This window comes from Coffea arabica, chromosome 5c (assembly GCF_036785885.1).
Source record: "Coffea arabica cultivar ET-39 chromosome 5c, Coffea Arabica ET-39 HiFi, whole genome shotgun sequence".
In the NCBI taxonomy this organism is placed as follows: domain Eukaryota; kingdom Viridiplantae; phylum Streptophyta; class Magnoliopsida; order Gentianales; family Rubiaceae; genus Coffea; species Coffea arabica.
Window position 1 is genome coordinate 46,739,114 of NC_092319.1, and position 20,145 is coordinate 46,759,258.

At 38.0% G+C, this 20,145-nt stretch overlaps 2 protein-coding genes across 6 annotated transcripts; one reads left to right on the forward strand and one right to left on the reverse strand.

Annotated features, from left to right (window-relative positions):
• Positions 1-221: 221 nt before the first annotated feature.
• On the reverse strand, positions 222-5,279 carry LOC113690339 (nuclear/nucleolar GTPase 2). Of its 2 annotated transcripts, none has more exons than XM_027208192.2 (11): positions 4,852-5,279; positions 4,617-4,750; positions 3,959-4,088; positions 3,683-3,840; positions 3,241-3,342; positions 3,033-3,137; positions 2,374-2,502; positions 1,891-2,031; positions 1,471-1,571; positions 939-996; positions 222-808 (listed from the first exon to the last, which is right to left on the reverse strand). In XM_027208192.2, exons 1-11 carry the CDS (start codon positions 5,087-5,089, stop codon positions 509-511), a joined length of 1,596 nt encoding a protein of 531 aa, XP_027063993.1. In that variant the 5' UTR covers positions 5,090-5,279; the 3' UTR covers positions 222-508. The 2 variants fall into 2 exon arrangements, with proteins under 2 accessions (XP_027063993.1, XP_071907415.1); XM_072051314.1 differs by having other exon boundaries at positions 720-808; positions 1,383-1,571; positions 4,852-5,261.
• Positions 5,280-11,576: 6,297 nt separating this feature from the next.
• Positions 11,577-19,024, forward strand: LOC113690689 (plant intracellular Ras-group-related LRR protein 6). Of its 4 annotated transcripts, none has more exons than XR_003448471.2 (21): positions 11,578-11,908; positions 12,206-12,269; positions 12,371-12,507; positions 12,613-12,699; positions 12,888-12,963; positions 13,241-13,315; positions 13,418-13,487; positions 13,582-13,659; positions 13,784-13,844; positions 13,957-14,035; positions 14,265-14,355; positions 15,070-15,130; positions 15,220-15,287; positions 15,474-15,544; positions 16,497-16,634; positions 17,132-17,236; positions 17,583-17,707; positions 17,798-17,894; positions 17,969-18,057; positions 18,544-18,599; positions 18,742-18,775. XR_003448471.2 is itself a non-coding variant. In XM_027208687.2 (21 exons), the coding sequence occupies exons 1-21, from the start codon at positions 11,844-11,846 to the stop codon at positions 18,815-18,817; spliced, it is 1,755 nt and encodes a 584-aa protein (XP_027064488.1). In that variant the 5' UTR covers positions 11,581-11,843; the 3' UTR covers positions 18,818-19,024. The 4 variants fall into 4 exon arrangements, 3 of the variants coding, with proteins under 3 accessions (XP_071907417.1, XP_071907416.1, XP_027064488.1); XM_027208687.2 differs by having other exon boundaries at positions 11,581-11,908; positions 17,983-18,057; positions 18,742-19,024; XM_072051315.1 differs by lacking the exon at positions 13,241-13,315 and having other exon boundaries at positions 11,580-11,908; positions 17,983-18,057; positions 18,742-19,024.
• Positions 19,025-20,145: the final 1,121 nt, after the last annotated feature.

Genomic DNA, 20,145 nt, shown 5'->3' on the forward strand with positions numbered 1-20,145 from the left:
AAACTCTCTTCAAAATTTCAGTTTTTTAGCGCTGTGAATGATGAGTTCATATGAAACCACACCATAACATCACGAATGATAGGCTGATAGCATATCATGTCTACAAAGAGTACGTACGTACTGAGAAATGATATTCTTGCACTATTCATGATTAAACAATGACCAACATCCGAGTTCAATATCCAATTGACAAGAATTGGCAGGATTTGCACGATTTCTACTGCAGTATAAACAATTCCAATCTATATAGGTCAAGCTTTAATGAGATTTTGACTCGAACTAATTGGTCGCCTACTGAGGATTCTTGTATTCAAGCCCAAGGTGCTTCGTCTGAGCAACCAACCTGGGCTAGACAAACGCAAAATTTCGAAGAAGCATAAATTGAACTAAGCGGAACAACATTACATAACAAAACGGGTGAATCCTAGAAATTGGTTGCTAAGAACCAGAAGTCAAAACCATCTTTCAAATGTACTCTCAGCTACATGTAAGTAGGATCGAAACCACATCATGACCCTGTGGCTGGAAGCTGCTCAATATCATTACCCTTCAACTCATTCTCAGTGAAGAGGCCCTCTTGGACTGGGACATCTTTCAACTGCTGGGACGAAATCACATCAGCAATAGCCTTCCTGGCAGCTGATACTTCATCATCATTCACTGCCTTGTCATTCTCCAAACCAGATTCATTTGGTCCTTCAGATGAATCATTCTCTTCCTTTGGGGGTGGAACGAAAAATGGAATTTTACCTCTCTGCCAATGATGAAGTACCATCTTTGCAGCTGTCATCAAGTCAGGTTCACCTCCCTGCAGATAGTTATATCAAGTCTCAAATCCAGCATGCGCGGAAACACTACATTGCAAGCATTGTGGTTCCGTTCTGATTACACTATACGAAATAGAAATACTGCCCATCTGACTCCAAATACGTACTTACCCTTAAAAGTTTGCCACTAGCCTTGCAGAGTTGAACAAGGAAGTCATTTTCATCTTCCCTGAACACCAAAAGCAATTCGTCAAGATTGGCTCAAGTCAGTTGTATAACCGTGTCCCAAGTGTAGAACAACACAACACTGATCACAAAAAGTAATTGAGAAGTAAAACCTAATAACAGTCTTTCATGCTCGTCATTTAAAACACACGAGGTGTGTGCATGAAGAAACATGCAAATGCTAGACACTTCAGGACTTCAATAGTGTAGTTCACAGTGAGCCCCACAGGGGAGGACGTTATGTGAATTCGTTTGAAAGTTCCATAATTGAATCAAAGAACAAAGAATTGGCTCCATTTGAGTCGAACAAAAACATAATGGGAAGGGTGCCACACTAAAAACCGGTAAAGTGAGATAAAAACACTAACATAGAAAGACAGAGAATGTAACCATGTTTTCATCATTTGCTTTTACAGCACCAAATGGGGTTGGAAGAGGAAGAATGACACATGTCCAATAACCCATGCAGAGAACATACCAATCTTTTATTTTGTATGCTCTCTCAAGGTGCACCTTCTTTACACGATTCAGAACTTCACCTATGTGCTCAGCAGCATCCTCCAAATTTGTCACACGAACCTACAAAAAAGGTTTAATATGTCAGCAATTTAAAAAGCTATTGACAGTAGAAAGATGAGGTTGATGTCATAGCAAATTGAAAGAAACAAGAAGCTAACCGAACAAAGGGATGGAGGAACAGACAAAAAGTAAAGCGGTTTAAGGAAGAAATATAAAAACACATATGTTCCTGAACTCTTTGGAAAAAAATGAAGATCAGAGATTCTTAAATGATATTTTAGCTATATACATGCCAGCCAATACATGATCACATATTCAAAACTACAGACATACAAAACAGCCAAGTATTACTCCCAGGAAAAGGAAATGAGATGCATACCACACCCTTCAAGACAATATCTGTTTCAGAATCATTGTTCTGGTAGACAACTCCAGGGCAGTCAATCAAGAAGATCCTCTTTGTGAGTGTAATATATTGCCAGACTTTGGTCTCTCCAGGAATAGGAGCAACCTTGCAAACCTATAATAATGAAAATAACAGATCAGCTAATTCAGACACGTCATATCTGAACCATACAATCACACAATTCTATGCTTTGCGGGAATCCATCATATGCTCTTAGCTAGGAAAAGGAAATATATGCAACTTCTAGCAACAAGAGAGAGCTTCAACCAGTCCTCACAAATTGAGTAGCCATGAACTTTTAACAGGACAGCAGATCCATTAAAGAGAGGATATATATCGTGGGGACTAGAACATACAAGCTACCAGCTAACTTCCATATTTCATCTTAAACCAGTCTGAACGAAACAACTTGCATTTATTTGGGAAAATATATGCAACAATAGAAAAAGATCTTACATTCTTGGTACGCAGTGTATTGATAACTGATGACTTTCCAACATTAGGGTAACCAACAAACCCCACGGATATTGCTTGCTTGTCACTCTTTAGTCGAGAAAATTGTCTCAATACTGATAGAAGTGAACCCTAAACCAAATGAACAGGAGTTATGATTAAACTCTTGTGGTAAGAACATAAATATATGAGTATGAGAATATTCTATCTGGTTGAATCAATGTAATGGTCTTCCTTTGTCATAGCTCCCCCCGCCCCCAACCCAAAAAAAAAATACCCTCTTTCTTTCCAAGCAGTTGGTAACAGTTTTTTGGCCATAATATGCCATAAAAAACCTAAACAGTGAAGTCAGACAATTCACAATGGAATATAGGAGGTCCAGGTAAGCCCCTTATTTCAAGTTCCGAATATGACTCAAAATTGTCCAATCCATGTCAGATCTTTGCTGTATTGGCTCTAGGAAGTTCCAGGGTTCGGCTCTTCCCAAACAGTGAAGACTGAATACTCTTGTATAGCATCTAGGGGTTCTAACAAGTACATTTTTCCTCTATGGTCTTGGCATCAAGGATGAACGCTATTTGCATAAAAGGACATCAGTTTTCCCTCTTGGAAAGCAAGTCTTCTGTGTTCAGAAGGTTGAAGTTCGAAAGGACAGTGCATACCTTGCCAAAGGACTTGTTGATGCTCGCATGGAATGCCAAAGATGGATATTCCTTGGACAATACTCTAAGCCATCCTTTAGTTACCCAGGTAGGAACTAAATCACACTGGAAAAAGTGAGCACATTTTAATCTCTGGTGTGCAAAAGCTAAAGAAGCAAGCAAAAGATGTATCTAAAGCAGAATTACAAAATCCAAAGGAATCAAAAACCTTATTCAGCAAAAGAACCATATGTTTATGCTTGCAGTGTTCTTTCAAGTGCTTCTCCAGATGATGACATCTTGTACCTTGTGGATCTCTAGCATCTAAAACCTGGCAATAAAGAAATTAGTCATGTCCTAAACTCTTTAACAAGTACAGGACCCTCCAAATGAAAGCAAGGAAGGAGGAAAAAAGAAGAGATACTGGGTCTGCAGAGAATTATGACATCTAACGTTTTGCAACAAGCAACCAACATAACAGTAATACTATGTCCAATCAACTGCATTCCTTTTTCTGCCCCTGATTAGTTAATTGACAAAAAATTAACTGCTAAAATCTATTAAACAGGATGGACTAGCATTGCATGCATGTACCAAGGCCCCAAAAAAAAAAGGAAGCAGTGTCTGTTCCCCTTTCCCAACACAAGGTAAATAGTGACAGCAATGGCAACCTGAACAACAACATCTGAAGAGTCTATGACTTTGTAGAGTTCACCCCATATTCTCTTACTTTGACCTTTCTCAAACATGGTATGCCGTACAAGGTCCTTGACTCCATCTTCATTTTCTTCCACAGAAGTGCTAGTACTATGTTTCTCTTCAAAGGCATCTGAGCAATCCAGATATGAAGCCATTACAACTATAAACATATTAAACACAAGATAATGCTACAAAGTGCGCAGATCCTAATGGTCCGACAATTAGCAAAAGAAATTAACTTTGTTTACCTTGAGAACCATCAGCCTTCTTCACTAGCGACTCATAATCTGCTGCCATTAGCTTGGGACGTTTCCTCTTTCCCTTTGGTCCAAACACATCGGCAAAAGGCTCTGTGTCTAGAAGATGCACTCTAGCTTGCTTTACATGCAATTAGAGAGAGAGAGAGAGAGAGAGAGAGACAGAAGCAGGCAATATCAGCAAAACGAACATAAACAATGAGGCATGACACCAGGAAAAATTACATTCAAAATGCTGTTGTAGGTTCAAACGTTAATAACTTCTAAACACATGCAAAATTCATAGAAAACTTATAAGCATTCCATTCAGAATCTTCCATTTGCGACTGCTGAAGCCAAGATCAGAGTTGAGTTGGTTTTTACTACTAAGTTCTACTCTTTTACTATTTTCAAACAACAGCCAACTTTCGATGCTAATTCCTGCTTTTAACTATGACTGAACGAGAGACTGGGAGGTGTCTATCCTCATGAGGAATTGAATCAAAAGAGTCTTACTTGATGTAGTACTCCAAAGCTAAATTCAAAAACTAGTGACTACAGGCACCGACTAGGCAATAAAAGAGGTGAATAGCATAAACAAAAGACAACAAATTAAAGAATCAAAATGTACCACTGCATTTCCATATCAACTGAAAAAGAAACTTTTTACCTTCTGATGATCATTTAAAAGCGACAAAGGCAGCTTTCTCTCCTTCAAAATAACATTGTAATTACTCGAAAGCCGACTCTGCAGCTCCTCCCTGAAAAACTCCAGCTCTTTCTGATTCACAACCCTAGTATTCCCTGTCAAATGAATTATTTGACAAACAAAGTAACATTTTTCCGCCCAGAGGCCAGCTGGAAGTTATCAAAATTATTCCAATAATTATATCCATGCGACCTACCGAACCATCGGCGATCAGGTTGAATTCGAGTTGACGGCAACTCTTTGGACTGCAAATCATGCTTTACAATTTTGCCCTTCTTGTCGCGCTTCGGCCGCGAATTATACATCTTGAGCCTCCGAACAGTGGCGGAGCTGCGGCCTCCTTTGGTCTTACTACTACTCCCATCTCGGTTAACGTCCAGAGAATGTTTCGGCTTTCCGGAAACGTTGACAGACCTCTCCTTCTTCTTCGCCATCCAACAAAATTGGCAAATGGGAATTCAACTACTTCTGATGTTCAGCTCCGGTGCAGGTTCTACCCCAGTAAAACTCGAGAAAAATTTGCAAAGCGGAGAAGATGTGGTGGTACTATCGGAGAAGCGGCAGAGAAGGCGGTGAGGTACAACCGTCTTTTGCAGAGGTGACCTCACCTAGGGTTTTGAAGAGAGATAAACGGTCACTATTTCCTGTTATTTATACTTTTAATTGCAATATGTACCCCTTAACTCTCATCTGTTTGCAATTCATCCTCTAGAATATTGTACTAGGCAGTTACTTTTAGGCCTAAACAGTGCCCCGCTCCCGGCCCTCCTTTCCCGAGGGTACCCGGGGAGGCCTTGCGGGGGGGGAGGGTTATAATTAATAAAAATATATAATTAGTAATTTAATATAAATATATAATTAGTAAAAAGTATCTAATAGGAGTACTCTAAAAAATACTCTAAAAAGTAGTCTAAATTTTTTTAATATTTAAAATATATTTAAAAACTCTATTACTTTTAAATATTTTAAAATATATTTTAAAAACTCCACTAAAGTAAAATTTTTCAAAAATAACTTCAAAAATAGCTAAATCAAACAAAACATACATTAGTAATTTAATATAAATATATTAATATAACTAATTAATAATTTGTATTAATATAAATATATAATTAATAGCATAACTAATAATATTAATTATATTACATATGTATAATTTAATATTTATAACTAATATTATTAAATATGTTATGTATATAATTAATATATATATTTTATTTAATCTTATTTTGTAATTAATATATACTCCCACCTCATCGTCCGTCCCGTTTTTTAACGAGGGGAGTATTTTATCCCCCGTCCCACCCCATCCCATATCCCAGTAACCCTGCAAGGTAGATGCCAGTGTCAATTGTTATTCCAGTGAACCAAATACCAACTATGAAGTTTATTCCATTCCTTCATTCCGATACCCTTTTATCAAACGCACCCTTAGTAGTAACTTTAAGGGCAAATTATCCAATTGGCCCTTGAACTCTTTGTCTAGGTAAAAATAAGCTCTTCATCTATTTTTTGTTGACTTTAAACCCTCGAACTTGTAAAATTGGGCACCCGTGATCCTTTTAGCTAGTTTCTCCAGTTTTGCAATCGGAAGGCTAATTCACACGAATGCTAGTGTGCTTCTTCAAGGGACATTTTTGTCCGCATCTTCTAAGCAAAAAGGAAACAACTCCTCCACCTCCTCCCCACCTTGGTTCAACCAGCCCAGTCCCTTGCTCGTCCTCCCATCTCCAAATTCTCCGTCGAGGCCGTCGGTCTCGGCTCCGACAGCCGCGTTTTTATAGGTGTCGATCTCGAGTTCCCTGGTCTCCCCTTAAATCAATCCGTCCATGCAGAGCAGTTCCTCTGCAACAACCTCACCGTCCATGGCTGCTGTGACATCCCGAATATTAGGAGTTTATTTGTAAAGAAAATACTAAAGTGCATTTCTTTGGCTTTGATTTAAAACCTTATTTTGTTCCAAAAGACTAGAAACCCCAAATTTTAATCGAAAACCCTAATCTACTTGTGACTAATTGCTTTTCTCAAATATCTTATATTTTGATGGAAAACCCTAATTTTAATTACTGGAATTGTAAAATTCCTCACGTTTTCTTAAAAAGGCCTTTTATCTGGAAATTATTCAATTACTATGGCTATATAACCCAATCACTCTACAATAGGTGCAAATAAACCTAGAAAGTAGGGTTTCACTTTTCGTTTTCAAGATTGGAGCAAATTAGGGTTTTCGCGTTTTTCCGCCGGATGAATTTTCGGTACTGAGCAAGGATTAAATTTGGTGATTAAAAGTGACTTTTAAGTGAGAAATAATATGTGAATAGGGGCAATGATATAAGGTTAGTGAATGGGAAGTAAAAACCCTAGTACGTGAGTTTTTAAGAAAAACGGCGCAAACCGGCGGGTCCCGCGCATTACCGATTAAACGCACCAATTGACCACCACTTTCTTACCATATAAGTTTATTGATATTTGAGCAAAATATCTCCTCTCTCATGATGACTTCTTGACCAAAATTTGTGGCCAAAATGCAAGGAGAAGAAAGAGAAATTCTTGTGGTTGTAATTAAACCAAATGTTGGCCAAACTTGTGGCTTAGATTAATCCTAATCTCTTGTCTTCTTAACTCCTTAAGAACAGCCTTTCTTCTTCATTTTTCTGCCCCATAACCGAAATTAGAGAGAGAGAGAAAGACAAAGAGAGTTCATCTTGTTCTTCTCCAAATCTTGAAAAGTTTCTTCTATTCGCGCAAATCTACTCCGATTAAGTTGTTATCTAGCACAAAGGCTACCTACCGGTGTAATTTTCTTGAAGAACAAAGGCCTTGAACACTTGTTTCTAGTTTCCTTGGAAAGGTATACATGCTAGAACCTTGATTCTCCGATTAAATGCGTGATTAGTTGCTAAATATGTCACATATGGTTGAATTATTGATGTATGTGGTGAAATAGAGGCTTGGATCATGTTTTTCCATTTTATTGGAATTTTTACAGTTTCCCTATGATTCTTCTAGTGCTTACAATTTGGGGCTTTGATGTTTAAAGTTTAATATGGGAAGTTAAGATGGTGAAGCAAGCCAAAAATAAAGAAATTAGCATTTGATTTCAAGAATTTCCAGATTTCAGGAACTTGAAAATTCAGTTCTGCCCGTTTCTGTATCACCTAGTTAGAGGCCGAATTTGGCTTGGCATAAAACATGAAAGTTGTAGAGAATGATGTTTTCTAGTTGCCTGTAAATTTTCAGCTCAATCTGAGCTCGGTAGCCTGTGAAAAGACCGAAATACCCCTGCTACCCTGTTTCTATCCGAGAATAGTATTCAGCTTTGGTAATTGGGTAGTTTGACTGGGAATACTACCCATTTGGTTGTTGATGTCTTCTTAAGAATTATAGTCTTGTATCGTAGCTTTCAAATGGCTTTGGAATCACTTGAATTGGAGTTGTATATGCTGAGATACGTCGGAAATACCTAGACTGGTCCAGGAAAGGGTTCTGCGAACATGGTTGCCTTTTTACCCAGTTTGACTGTGACTTTTCACCATGATCCTTACTGAATTCGATTTGGTCCAAAACATGAAAGTTGTAACCAATGGTATAAACTACTTTCCTGCAAAATTTCAGCTTGATCCGATCACTGTAGCATGTGAAATGACCGAAATAACCTTGACTGTCTATGAAACCTGTTTCGCACCCAAAATTCAGTTTTCGTGTAGTTTTCCATTTTTTATCATGAAAATACATGATTTGGCCTTGGAGGTCTTCATAAGAAATGTACCCTGGACTCTTAGCTTTTGGATGGCTTTGGAATCACTTGATTTGGACTTAGGTAGCCTGAATTATAGTTCGTTAACCAGAATGTGGTTTGTCCACCTGTTTCTGTGGTTCTGGTCTAGTATCTTGCATTTTTGACCTAGTTGTGCTATGAACTGGACTGAGTAACCTTCTGCAATATTGTAGCCCTATCTCTTAGCTTTGGAACGGTGTATCTTATACCTCCATCCGATAATCGTAGTGCCAATGGTGCCAAAACTGCTAAATGATATCAAATCTGTTTTTGGGTTTAGGACTTGGATTCGGACAAGATAATGGTATATGACGGATGGGTTCTGAGGCGTGGAGGTGAGTGACCTCAAACTACTTCTAAAGTTATTTATGAACCGTTTCTTACATTATTTACTTTTGAACTGTTTCCAAAGTTACTTTTGAAATATTTTCTTGCATATCATGTGTGCTGGCATTTGAGTGTGCCTTGTTTGCTATATTTCTTGACTTCATGACTTGTATTTTGGTTGATAATGTGTTAAGCGCTTATAATGATTTTCAAAACGAGTTTTCGAGGCCAGTGTGTACTTTATCGCACTCGACCTCGATAAATGTGAAATTTTTGATTGAAATGTTACTTGCGCATGAATGTAAGCCTTTTGGACTGAACTGGCCATTGCCCCTTGTTACCGGTCGTCTTGAGCCAGAAGCGGATTCGGTCAGGCGATTAGGAACTTGGGTGAACGTTTGGTATACTCGAGTATTACCTATGTAGGTTGGTGGAGCCTGGCCAAAAGCCAGGGACGGGGTGAATGAAATGAAATGAATGACCAAATGAGCGAGGAAATGTCAGGAGAATGAATGTATCCTTTCATGAATGTTACTATCGCTTTTCATTGTAAATGTTTCTTGAATTATTGATAATCCATATTTACTGTTTTGCAAATGATGTAGTTGTTTCCGGATTTATCATTTAACTTATGACATCATTGAAATGAACTATTGTGAAACCGATTTGATTAATGATTTTCTGGTTACTCGCTGAGCTTTTAACTCACCCCAAAAACTATTTTATTCCCCTCCACAGGGCTCGTGGCGAAGGAAGGACTTGTAGTACTTGTTCACGTGACTGGATGGCATATATCTTGTATAATTTGGACTTGGAATCATTTTATGTATAATTGAGAATTGTTTCCGCTTCGCTTATGACATGTAAATATTGGAGATTTATATTGTAATATTTGAGATTTATTCTTGTAATTCATTTGAGAATTGTAGTGAACGACTGAGTTCCGGCGAGAGCTGGGCAGGCGACCCGCCGAACCCTGGGGTACGCCCTAGGGAGAGGTGGGGCCGTCACAGCTGCCCTCGCAGTCTCCGCCGCCCCTTGTGGCCACTACTGCCAGTTCTTCCAAGAACTCTGGGATTCTTCCTCTCCAAATCCTCATCACCTCCGACCACCCAAATCAAAACTTTTCAAAATCTCCCCTCCCCTTTAAGTCATTGCCGGAATTCTTAACCAACCCATTTGGCCCCTGTGATCTGTTGGATAAAGAATCTCCCCTCCTTCTCAAACCCTATAGCAATGGGCTATCTTTTGATACTTCCCGAAAACACGCAAAAAGAGATTCAAGTTTTGGACGACTCCTAGAATCCGGAGATATGGAACGCTTTGCCGTGTACCGAAATTGGCAATTTGGGTCAGATAACCCACGTAAGTGTCCTCACTAAAGGCACGTCCCTCCGGGTAGAAAATAAAGCTCCAGATCTGATGTCTTTTTTCAAGGACAACTTGCGGGGAATACCCGTTTGCCACAAGTGCGGCCTTTATGTGCCTTTCGATTGCCAGTTGACTCCAAACGAAGGAGTCGAGTTTTTGCACGTTATAAGACATTCCCCGCCAATTCGTCCCCAATCGATCAGCGAGCTCTGCTCGCCAGGTGTTCTCATCGAGCAGCGGAAGCTCCAGTTCATTCTAGATCTGGTCTTGTGTTATTTCTTGATTTGCCCCATAGCCGGAGGAACCTTCACCGCCAACCCCTACCCCTCCACCAGAGAATGACATTGTCCCGGTCCTGACAATATCACGTAGATGCGTATTGGTCGGTACAATGACCCGATTCTCCACTTCCATTGCTGGTAAGTGGTTGAATCCTTCCACATTGAGGGATGTACTTTCTGGAACTTGCGGTAGCGTTTCGTGCGCTGCGTTTAAAAAAGGCTCTATGGCTGCAATGGCATCTCCATTGGAAGGTTTGGATGAGAATAGTGTTTTAGCGGCTAATTTTGATAGGACTGGTGTCCGGAGTAGGGGAGAATTGGGCAGTCGAAGGAATAGCTATGACTCTGTTAGTGGGGAGATTCCTGAGAGCGGTGGTATCACTCTCCTGCAGAGAATGAGGAGAGAGAAAGCGGCGGCAACGAGGGTTTTGCAGAAATGGAGGAAAGAAGGAGAAGTTGTTCTCTTTTTGTTTAGAAGATGCGGACAAAAATACCCTTTGAAAAAACACACTGGCATTCGTGTGAATTGGCATTCCGGTTGCAAAACCGGAGAAACTGACTAAAAGGGTCATGGGTGTCCAATTTTACAAGTTCGAGGGCTTAAAATCAGCAAAAAATAGATGAGGGACTTATTTTTATCTAGACAAAGAGTTTAAGGGCCAATTGAATAATTTGCCCTAACTTTAATCTTTAAGCTTAAAGCCTTGGCTCATGCAAAGCCAAATAAAAATAGTAGTGGAACATTTATCTTGGTTTAGTTTTACAAATCCTTGTTATAGATTGAAAAGATTTGCACGTACATTTTTTTGGGGTAATGTCCTTAATTTTTCTTATCAACTTAAAGAATGAGGTATTGAACAACTTTTGTTTCCCTCTATGAGAAAAGCAGGGGAGATGCTTTTTTTTTTTTTTTCTTTTTGTTGGTAATTTTCTGTCTATTGTCACCAACAAGTTAAGAAAAAAATTATTTCCTTAAATTTTATCATTTAGATTAATTGTACTATTATGTTCTTTGAATATTGTGTAGTAATTACCCTTTATGGTACTTTATTGTTATTCCCTCGGTGTGATAAAACAACTTTTTGAGTCTTAAAATGTTGGTACATTTTGGGTCATTTTTAACTCTTTCTTAAAAATCAAAACCTTTTTGTGGGAAATTATCGGAGCACCATATTATCTGCCAAAGAGGATTAGCTTAAAAAAAAAAAAAAAACAGATACTACCAGGCCAAAGAAAACTTTCCAAAAAGCACGAGACGTGGGAGAAGGTAATTGGGCTAAGTTGGAGGAAGTTGATGGAGCGTTAACATCACTCAGCCCTCTGCAGGTTGGTGTTTCACATTGGGAGTTCAAACTGAGATCTCCCAGCTGAGGGAAAACAGTACAAACAATCAAAGTTCTATCTGATTCTCCATCAAATTTCCTTGCACACATGGATCGAGTTCTTAAAGATGCAAGAATTTCAGGTTCTCTCAACCTTTCCAACCGTTCTCTCAGGTCTGTTACCATCGCCATTTTTATCAGATATTTCTTTACATTTCTTGTTCCAAGAATTATTGTTGTCCAGTTTGTTTTTTTTCTTTCATTTTAATACCCTTTTTATCCAGCTAAATAAACTCGATAGTTTGTGGCTGAGAGGCTTTTCATTGAGAAAAATCTTTTTGTTTGTTTTGTCCATCAAGCTGCAAGCTTTGTAGTTGGCTTTTGGTTCTTCTGGCATATCATGGTTGTCTGAAAGTGCAGAGAAAAAGCTTTGGAGCTTTGATTTTCTTAAAAATTTGAATTTTGTGGCAGCGAGGTGCCCAATGAGGTGTACAAAAGCTTGGATGCGATTGGCGAGGGAGAAAAGTGGTGGGAGGTATGGTCCATTGCTATTTTGTTGCTATTCTGAATCATTTCTTTGAGTTATTAATGGTTAATTGGAAACATAAAGCTGCTATATGATATTTGCCTTTTTAGGCTGTAGAGCTACAGAAGTTGATTTTGGCTCATAATGAAATCGAATTGTTGAAAGAAGAACTTAGAAATTTGCCTTTGTTGTCTGTGCTGAATGTCAGCCACAATAAGCTTACCAGTCTTCCAGCATCTATTGGAGAGTATGTTCTATAATCCCTTGAACTAGTCAGACTCTTCGGTATTCTTTTTTTGGCTATGGATGAAAGGTTTGAGCAATGCTTCATTACCTCTACTTTATTTAACAGGTTGCACATTTTGAAATCTTTGGATGTATCATTTAATTTGATAGAAAATATTCCAGAAGAAATTGGGTCGGCAGCAGCTTTGGTCAAGTAGGCCTCTTTCGCATTTTCCTATTGTTAACGTTGAACACTTGGAATGTTGATGAGGGAATTAACCTGCTTGCAAATTCCACATTTTAGTTGGCATCCAGAAAATTTTTTGTTTTTTCTAATAAACCTACTAATATTAACTTCAGTTTTGTGCTTTGAAATGCTCTCGTTCTGCATCTTGCGCTCAGGTTTGATTGTTCGAATAACTGGCTAAAGGATCTTCCGAGTTCCCTTGGACAATGTGTAGCTCTATCAGAACTTAAGGTAGAGCCTTACAGTATCTACATTATGTATTAAAAATGCAACAGCTTTACATCACATAGCATGGCTTGGAAACTGATGGCTGAAGCTTGTGAATTTCAAGTACTTTAATCTTGTCCTGAGGATGTGATGTTCTCTCAATCATATGTTAGCGATGTAATCATGTAAGCACCTTGACGCAAGCTGGGCAAAGGGAGAATATTATGCTAGCTCCTACAAAATGTAAATACTAACTTGTAGCTTTGCTCTATAAGAGTGATTCAATTGAAATTTTCCTCAGGCATCAAACAACAGCATTTCCAGTTTGCCTGACGAATTAGCAAATTGTTCGAAATTAATAAAGTTGGATGTAGAGGTATTCAATGTTGAGATACTGTTTAATACTTTATAACAGCTTTTAAAACTTTATTTTGGACCTTTTTGTGGGCTTTAATCATCTCATTCATCATTTCTGCAGGGAAATAAGCTAATAATGCTACCAAAGGAGATGATTGCATCATGCACAATGCTTAGTGAGATCAATGCATGTAAATGTTCAATGCCTTTTCTCAAGGAGTTTGCTATTTAACATGGATACTCTATAAATTTGAATCCACTTCATTAACTTTTTACCATTTACAGCAAAAAATATGTTGAGTGCCATGCCAGACAATATTGGAAGTCTTTCACGCTTGATTCGCCTTGACCTCCATCAGAACAGTGAGTGCGATGAGTTCAACCATCATGTCTCAATTTAGCCACTTAGAATTCGTTGCAGAATTTTTAGTACTAATTTCCGTAACATTTGTATTTAACAGCAGCCTATCCATATGATTTTGTACAGGAATTTCATCAATCCCATCATCAATAAACGGTTGCTTGTCATTATTGGAGTTCTATATGGGGTCCTTTCTCGATCATTGTTTCATTAATCTTTTGCACATTATTGAAATTTCGTAGTTGTTGAGCAATTTTTTGTTTCAGTGTTGACCATGCTTTAAGTGTTTTAATTAACAGGAACAATGATCTCTCTTCATTGCCAGCTGAGATAGGGGCCCTCACCAAATTAGGGACATTTGATCTCCATTCAAATAAGGTGGGTATATGAGCCTGGTGAGCTGTTCAAGCTCGCCATGAAAACTTACAGATTTACAAATTTGTTCTAACTTTTGAGTGATAAGAAGCTACCTGGATATATCCTTTTTGACATGATGTGAGATTGTTTTGTATTTCATTGTATCCATATTTTCTTTCTAAAGCCAAAGATCAATTCTTTCCATCCAATGCTTTTGAAAGGTCATTTATTTACTTCAATTTGCATGCAGTTGAAGGAGTATCCGGTGGAGGCTTGCACCTTGCAGCTTTCGTTTCTAGACCTATCAAATAATTCATTGTCTGGTTTGCCTCCTGAGATTGGTAAGGTCAGCATTCTCTTTTTAATGTATCCGATCAGGCTTATTGTTCAACTTAGAAAGCATTTTTACAAGGAAGCTCAATTTTATAAATCCCTCACCTGATTGTATTTTAGTTCTCAAAAGAATTAATGTGGATTCTTCCCATAAGTAATGAACAGTTTTTGGGTGCATTGCCACATAGGTTATTGAGCAAAATATTTGAATGGCATGTTACCATTAAGTGATGCATTCTGTGTGCTTTTATATGGTATGCATGTATATGCACTTGAACATGTAGCAAAGACATATACTCTGGTCATGGTGAATTCACTTTTCTTCTAATGCAATTCATTGGGATTTATCACCGTAGCAGGAGCTGTGTTCCATTTGTTGCTTGTGGTAACTTCTTGTTTGTTGTAATGAGAGCAAACTTCTTGATCATCTTGTACACCCAAGGGGCTCAAACTAGATGCAAACTTCCTTCCTTGAAATGTCTTGATCATTTAGGGTAGTTAGTACAACTTAAAGCAAACCTTTTAATTGGCTTAAGTGAAGATAACTACTTTGAGAAGTAAGGTAGATACCAGAATATGACTCTACTTTTAAGTCTCTTTTTGTTATTTAAGTTTTTTTTACATTGTGCTTATTTTGATTCTTATACTTAATGTATTGTTCATGACAGCGATTGCTTTTCCTTCACATTATATCTAATATATTCTAGAATGTTGTTATTTAGGTTTGATGACTACTTTACGGAAACTTTTACTGAATGGTAATCCGCTGCGAACTCTTCGCAGGTTTGAATTAGTACCTTGCTAGTAGTTGAAGTAAGTCAACATTTCTCCTCTTGTAGTGTCTGTAAATCTAATTTTTCATCCTTATTCAGCTCATTGGTAAATGGACCTACTGCTGCCCTATTGAAGTTCTTACGAAGTAGACTTCCAACTGATGAAGGTAGTATGATTTCTAATGTTTGTCTTAGAACCATTATTTTTTGGTGGGTATTGTGATTCTTTAACTTTCGTCTTAATATTTGGTTCAGCATTCCAGATGACGAAGTTAATAGCATGAGGTTTATATACGTGTAGTATAATTTTTCCTTGTAACCTTTTTGTATTGACATGATAAAATTTCGCTCAGGGTCTGCAGCTACTGCAACAGCAAAAGAGGATGTAATTACTATGGCAGCTCGGATGTCTTTTTCTTCGAAGGTAAATATAGCTCATGTTTCTGAAACCAATTTGATTGTTTGCCCACATTTTGTCCCTTAGTGATCCCTATGTTTAGATTGTTGGTGCGAGAGATTTGGGGTCCTTTGCTCCACTGGGACAAATTGTCACTTTTATAAAATTTTGAGGGTAGACTTAGTAAAATGTCTAAAACAGAAGCACATCCTGATGCTCACAATTTGACTTGTTCTTTACCACTTGAGGTATAAAAAATTTAGCTAGGATAAACAGAGCCTTCATGAAGCATTTCCGGATTATAAGCATTTGATACTCAGAACTAGTGATCAGACAAGTTCTACATTATTTTGGTGCAGTATCTTCTTAATTTTGCTTCAATCTACCGCTTTCCGCCTCCATACTCCACAGACTTATCTAAGTCTACGCTTCTGTAACTATTTGGTGCCACCTTGGGTTTCTCAGTCATCGCATTAGATATCTAATTGCTCTTTGAAATTAGTCTTTTGATACCTCAGGGGAACAGTGCCATGCTTTAGATTTATTCAAAAGATGCTTTATATGTTCTATCTGTTGTTGCCATTTTATCCTAATACTAGGTTGTAAAAGCTGTAATTTACACCACAGTAGTAAAAATGATATTGAATCTTATTAAAAACTGTTAAAAATGAACTTTCAGTTCTATTGATCTGCAAGTGGATTTGCTGGTTATCAACTTAATGTCTAAGGGTATACCTGGCTTTCTTTTTGAGTTATAAAATCTCTTGCTCATGCCTTTGGATGAATCAATCATGATATGCTTGCGTGATGAGAAATTATTTAACAGAAAATATTAAATATTGTAAAAATCAATTGATATTGAACCCTCCACAATGCAATATAAACATTATTATACTATTTTGATCACCCACTTTTTTGACATTTATGGGATCTATGTGTTAAGTGAACATGTCTTCTGTTTACTACCCAAACTTTTCAGGAAATTTCTTTGGAGGGGCTGGGTTTAAATGTCGTCCCATCAGAAGCATGGAAGTCAAGTGACATCATCAAAGTTAATTTGTCAAAGAATGCAATTGAAGAACTACCTGTTGAATTTTCCTCTTGCATTTCGCTTGAAGTAAGTTTTGCCATCTACTTTTGGTTTCCTCTCTTTGTAGAGCAGTTGAATAGAGCAAAAGAAGTAAAAGTGGCCTCATTAAGCTACAAGGACATGCATCTATATAGAGCTATTGTTGTTGAAACTCGGGTTGTGGGCCTTGTAGCCCAAAACCTTACAAGTCTGGATACATAGTCATGATATATGAAATCTATAAAATCGTCCATGCACCTGCAGGGTGGCTAAGGTTTTGTTTTTGGCTAGTAGACTTGTGCTTCTTGGAATGTATATGAAAAAGCTTGTTGTTCTTCTTCTTCCTTTTTTTTTTGTCCTGGTCAATGATGGATACTTATTAAAATGTTATGATAATTTTTCACATATTAGCGTTCAACTTATTTGTTTAAACTAAACATCCATCAAGTCCTGCTTGTTTTAGTCATAATTGCAGTTCATAGCATTAGAGCACCTAATGCATTAATTAGAGCACATAGTAATTTTGTATATGGTGCAAAATGCAGGCTTTGATTCTATCTAAGAACAAGATAAAAGAGTGGCCTGGTGGAATCTTAAAATCCCTTCCGAAATTCTCATGCTTAAAGCTGGACAACAATCCTCTTAGACAGGTAAAAAGTCTTAATCTTTATCTTTTTTTTTGGCACTGCAAATGAATTAGACAAAGTCCTTCCTTTTGCCAGTTAACAAACATTGGGACCTTGTTGAGAGAGCGAGACAGATGTACGTTGATGATGACAATATTGAAATTTGTGTAATTTAAAAGAATCTTCATTAGCACCAAAAGACATGTATCTCACCTTCTGACTTATTATCATCTGCAAGTTCCTTCTTGAATAAGTAAGGCCAGAGCTTCATTTTTTTTCAAGCTTTGTTCTATGCATGGACTATCACAACCCAAACTATGCCACTTCTCTCTATCATTTCATTCCAAGTCCACTTTTTCTTGGTAAACAGATTGCATCAAATGCCTTTCAAACTACTCCAAAACTCCATATACTGGATCTGAGTGGCAATGCTGGTTGTTTGCCAGAACATCCGGAATTTTCTAGCATGCCAGAGTTGCAGGAGCTTTATCTGAGGTTTGTGTTTTGCAACTTTTGCTTATGTTGTCATCTGACAGCCCTGTCCAAAACTTTTGTTCTTGGCTCACATTTCAAATCTAATCACAGAAGAATGCAGATATCCGTCTTCCCAGCAGAGATTATGAGCTTGAAGCAGCTGCGAACTCTTGATTTGAGCCAAAATTCTCTTCAACACATTCCGCAGGTTTTTTTTTTTTTTTTTGGGGCATAGAGAACTAGTGTGCCTTTAGTGTTCTGCTTGAATCTCTGTAATGCTAGTATTTTGCTTGCAGGGTATAAAAGATATGACTAGTCTTACAGAGCTCGACCTTTCAGACAATAACATTTCTGCACTTCCACCAGAACTGGTTAGTACAAAGCTCTTTTTGTTCTGAAACCTTCGTAAGTAGCCTGTTGACGATGTCCACGTGGATTCACTGTGACTCTTTCTGAAGTTTTTTAAGGCTTCATCTTTTTCCCCTATAGCACAGAGACACCACACATTTACATAGATGGTGAGACGAAAGCTTTTCTAATTTCATTTATTGCTCAAGTTGCAGAGCATATCATAGCTTTTTTACTACTAGTTGCGAATGTGTAAATCATGGACACATCCGGTATTTATTTTATATGGCCTGACATTTCAACTTCATATTGGTGATTTAGCCTTTCTGTGATTGGAAAAGATCAATGCAATTGAAAATGCTGCATGATTTATTGAAAGTTCAATCATCAACAGTACACAGGGATATCTTTCTGTGATTCTCAATTCATTTGTACAGAATTTGTTGTTGTAGCTTGCATTTAGCATAGCGAGTCAGTGGCAATGATATCCTTACGATTTTGTCCTGCAGGGATTGCTTGAACCCAGCCTACAGGTATTAAAACTCGACGGAAACCCATTAAGAAGGTAGGCGAGTGCTATATTTCTGTGTTTTATTGAGTTGACTTCATTCTTAACAGACTTTAAAACAAGAATCATGCTTCAGAATGTAAAAATATTGGTGCAAGCAACAATGCTTCTACTATGATTTATATACACACTTTTTCAGCATCCGAAGGACAATTTTGGATCGAGGAACAAAAGCTATTCTGAAGTACCTAAAGGAAAGAGTCGCCGAGGACTAATTTCTCTGCACCCGTAGCCATTATGGCTACTTCTTGTGCCAGCATGGGCTCGGCGGAAACAGATATTTGCTCCTGCGACTTCCAAAAATTGTTGTTATAAAGTTTGATATTACAAATTACTCGAGCCTACCCCCTTTTTCTTTCAAATTCGGTAATGGTATAATTTGCTTGCGAGAAAATCCAGTCACGAGCCTGAGTTGCACTCCATCTTTTGCCAAGCAAAGTTTCTCGATCGTCCTGAATATCTTCTTGTTTCTTTGATGCTTGCAAGAGCGCAATCAATCCCTTCCAAGCAACCTAAGATATTGATATGAATATTCATCTACGTCGCCGCGTGTGTTGTAGTGTCCGCATCATCGTCTTGGAATTCACTTTTAAACAAAAACTTGACGATGGAAGCAAATCATGCAGAGTTGAAGGTCAATTATATATTAACCAAGCTCTCCCTCTTACGGATTGGGATCGTCTTTTCAGTTAATCTGTGAAATCACTGAACAGCCATCTATGAAATGCAAAATTGATACCAAAATCTGGTGAGCAATGGCCAGAACAAATAATTGGGTTCCCCTAAAGCTCGATACATTACATTAACCAGAAAGGCGGGAATTCAGGATGGAGGGACTTCCCAGGAAAATGGGGTTCAATTCTACCATTTTCGAAGTTGAAAATTTCTCTGTCTAGACCCCCTCCATCTCGGTCACCCCAGAATTTATTATGATCATCATCCCTAAAGTAGATGCAATCGGGTTTCAAGGATCCATTAAACTTGTATGCAGGCGAAGACGAAGATAGATTTCTACCCGGTCTCCCAAACTGCTCGCCTCAGTGCATTTGTAAGGATATTCATTGTTGTCATCAATATTTTCTTCCAGGTGATCATGACAACCAAGCCTGTCCTCCAGTTTCAGAACAGAAAAACCAATTGTGTAATAATTCAGCACTTCTCCATCTTCAGTTTCGAGTAAGAGAAACTAACTAGTAAAAGATCTCCTGATGACTCACCAAGCACTAACAAACAAACTCCCGGAGTAAAATAATTATTTAAAAAGCAGAGCTAAGCATTTGTATATGAACAATTACTCCAGGAGACAAAGCCCACCTTTAATTGTAAGAGAGAGTGGGCGGGGTGAATTCAGAGAGAAAGGGCACGGGTGTAGGGTTAGATGATTAAGGAAGGGATTATATAAGGACGGGAGGAGGACAGGAAAGGGAGGAAAGGAAGCTAATACAAGAAGGAAACGATCATAAGAAAGGAAGTTCGTTCTGATTATTGGAATGCAGGTGTTTCCAAAACTTTTGGAATAACATTAATAATGTGAATTAGGGTC

What these genes read in the sequence shown, in the direction of transcription:
- LOC113690339 (XM_027208192.2), bottom strand. Translation starts at nt 5,089, where the DNA reads ATGGCGAAGAAGAAGGAGAGGTCTGTCAACGTTTCCGGAAAGCCGAAA. An exon ending in CTTCAGATGTTGTTGTTCAG is followed by an intron (nt 3,343 to 3,682) that starts GTTGCCATTGCT and finishes CTTTATTGCCAG; the next exon opens with GTTTTAGATGCTAGAGATCC. An exon ending in ATACACTGCGTACCAAGAAT is followed by an intron (nt 2,032 to 2,373) that starts GTAAGATCTTTT and finishes TCATTATTATAG; the next exon opens with GTTTGCAAGGTTGCTCCTAT.
- LOC113690689 (XM_027208687.2), top strand. Translation starts at nt 11,844, where the DNA reads ATGGATCGAGTTCTTAAAGATGCAAGAATTTCAGGTTCTCTCAACCTT. An exon ending in AGGGAGAAAAGTGGTGGGAG is followed by an intron (nt 12,270 to 12,370) that starts GTATGGTCCATT and finishes TTGCCTTTTTAG; the next exon opens with GCTGTAGAGCTACAGAAGTT. An exon ending in CTGCACTTCCACCAGAACTG is followed by an intron (nt 18,058 to 18,543) that starts GTTAGTACAAAG and finishes TTTGTCCTGCAG; the next exon opens with GGATTGCTTGAACCCAGCCT.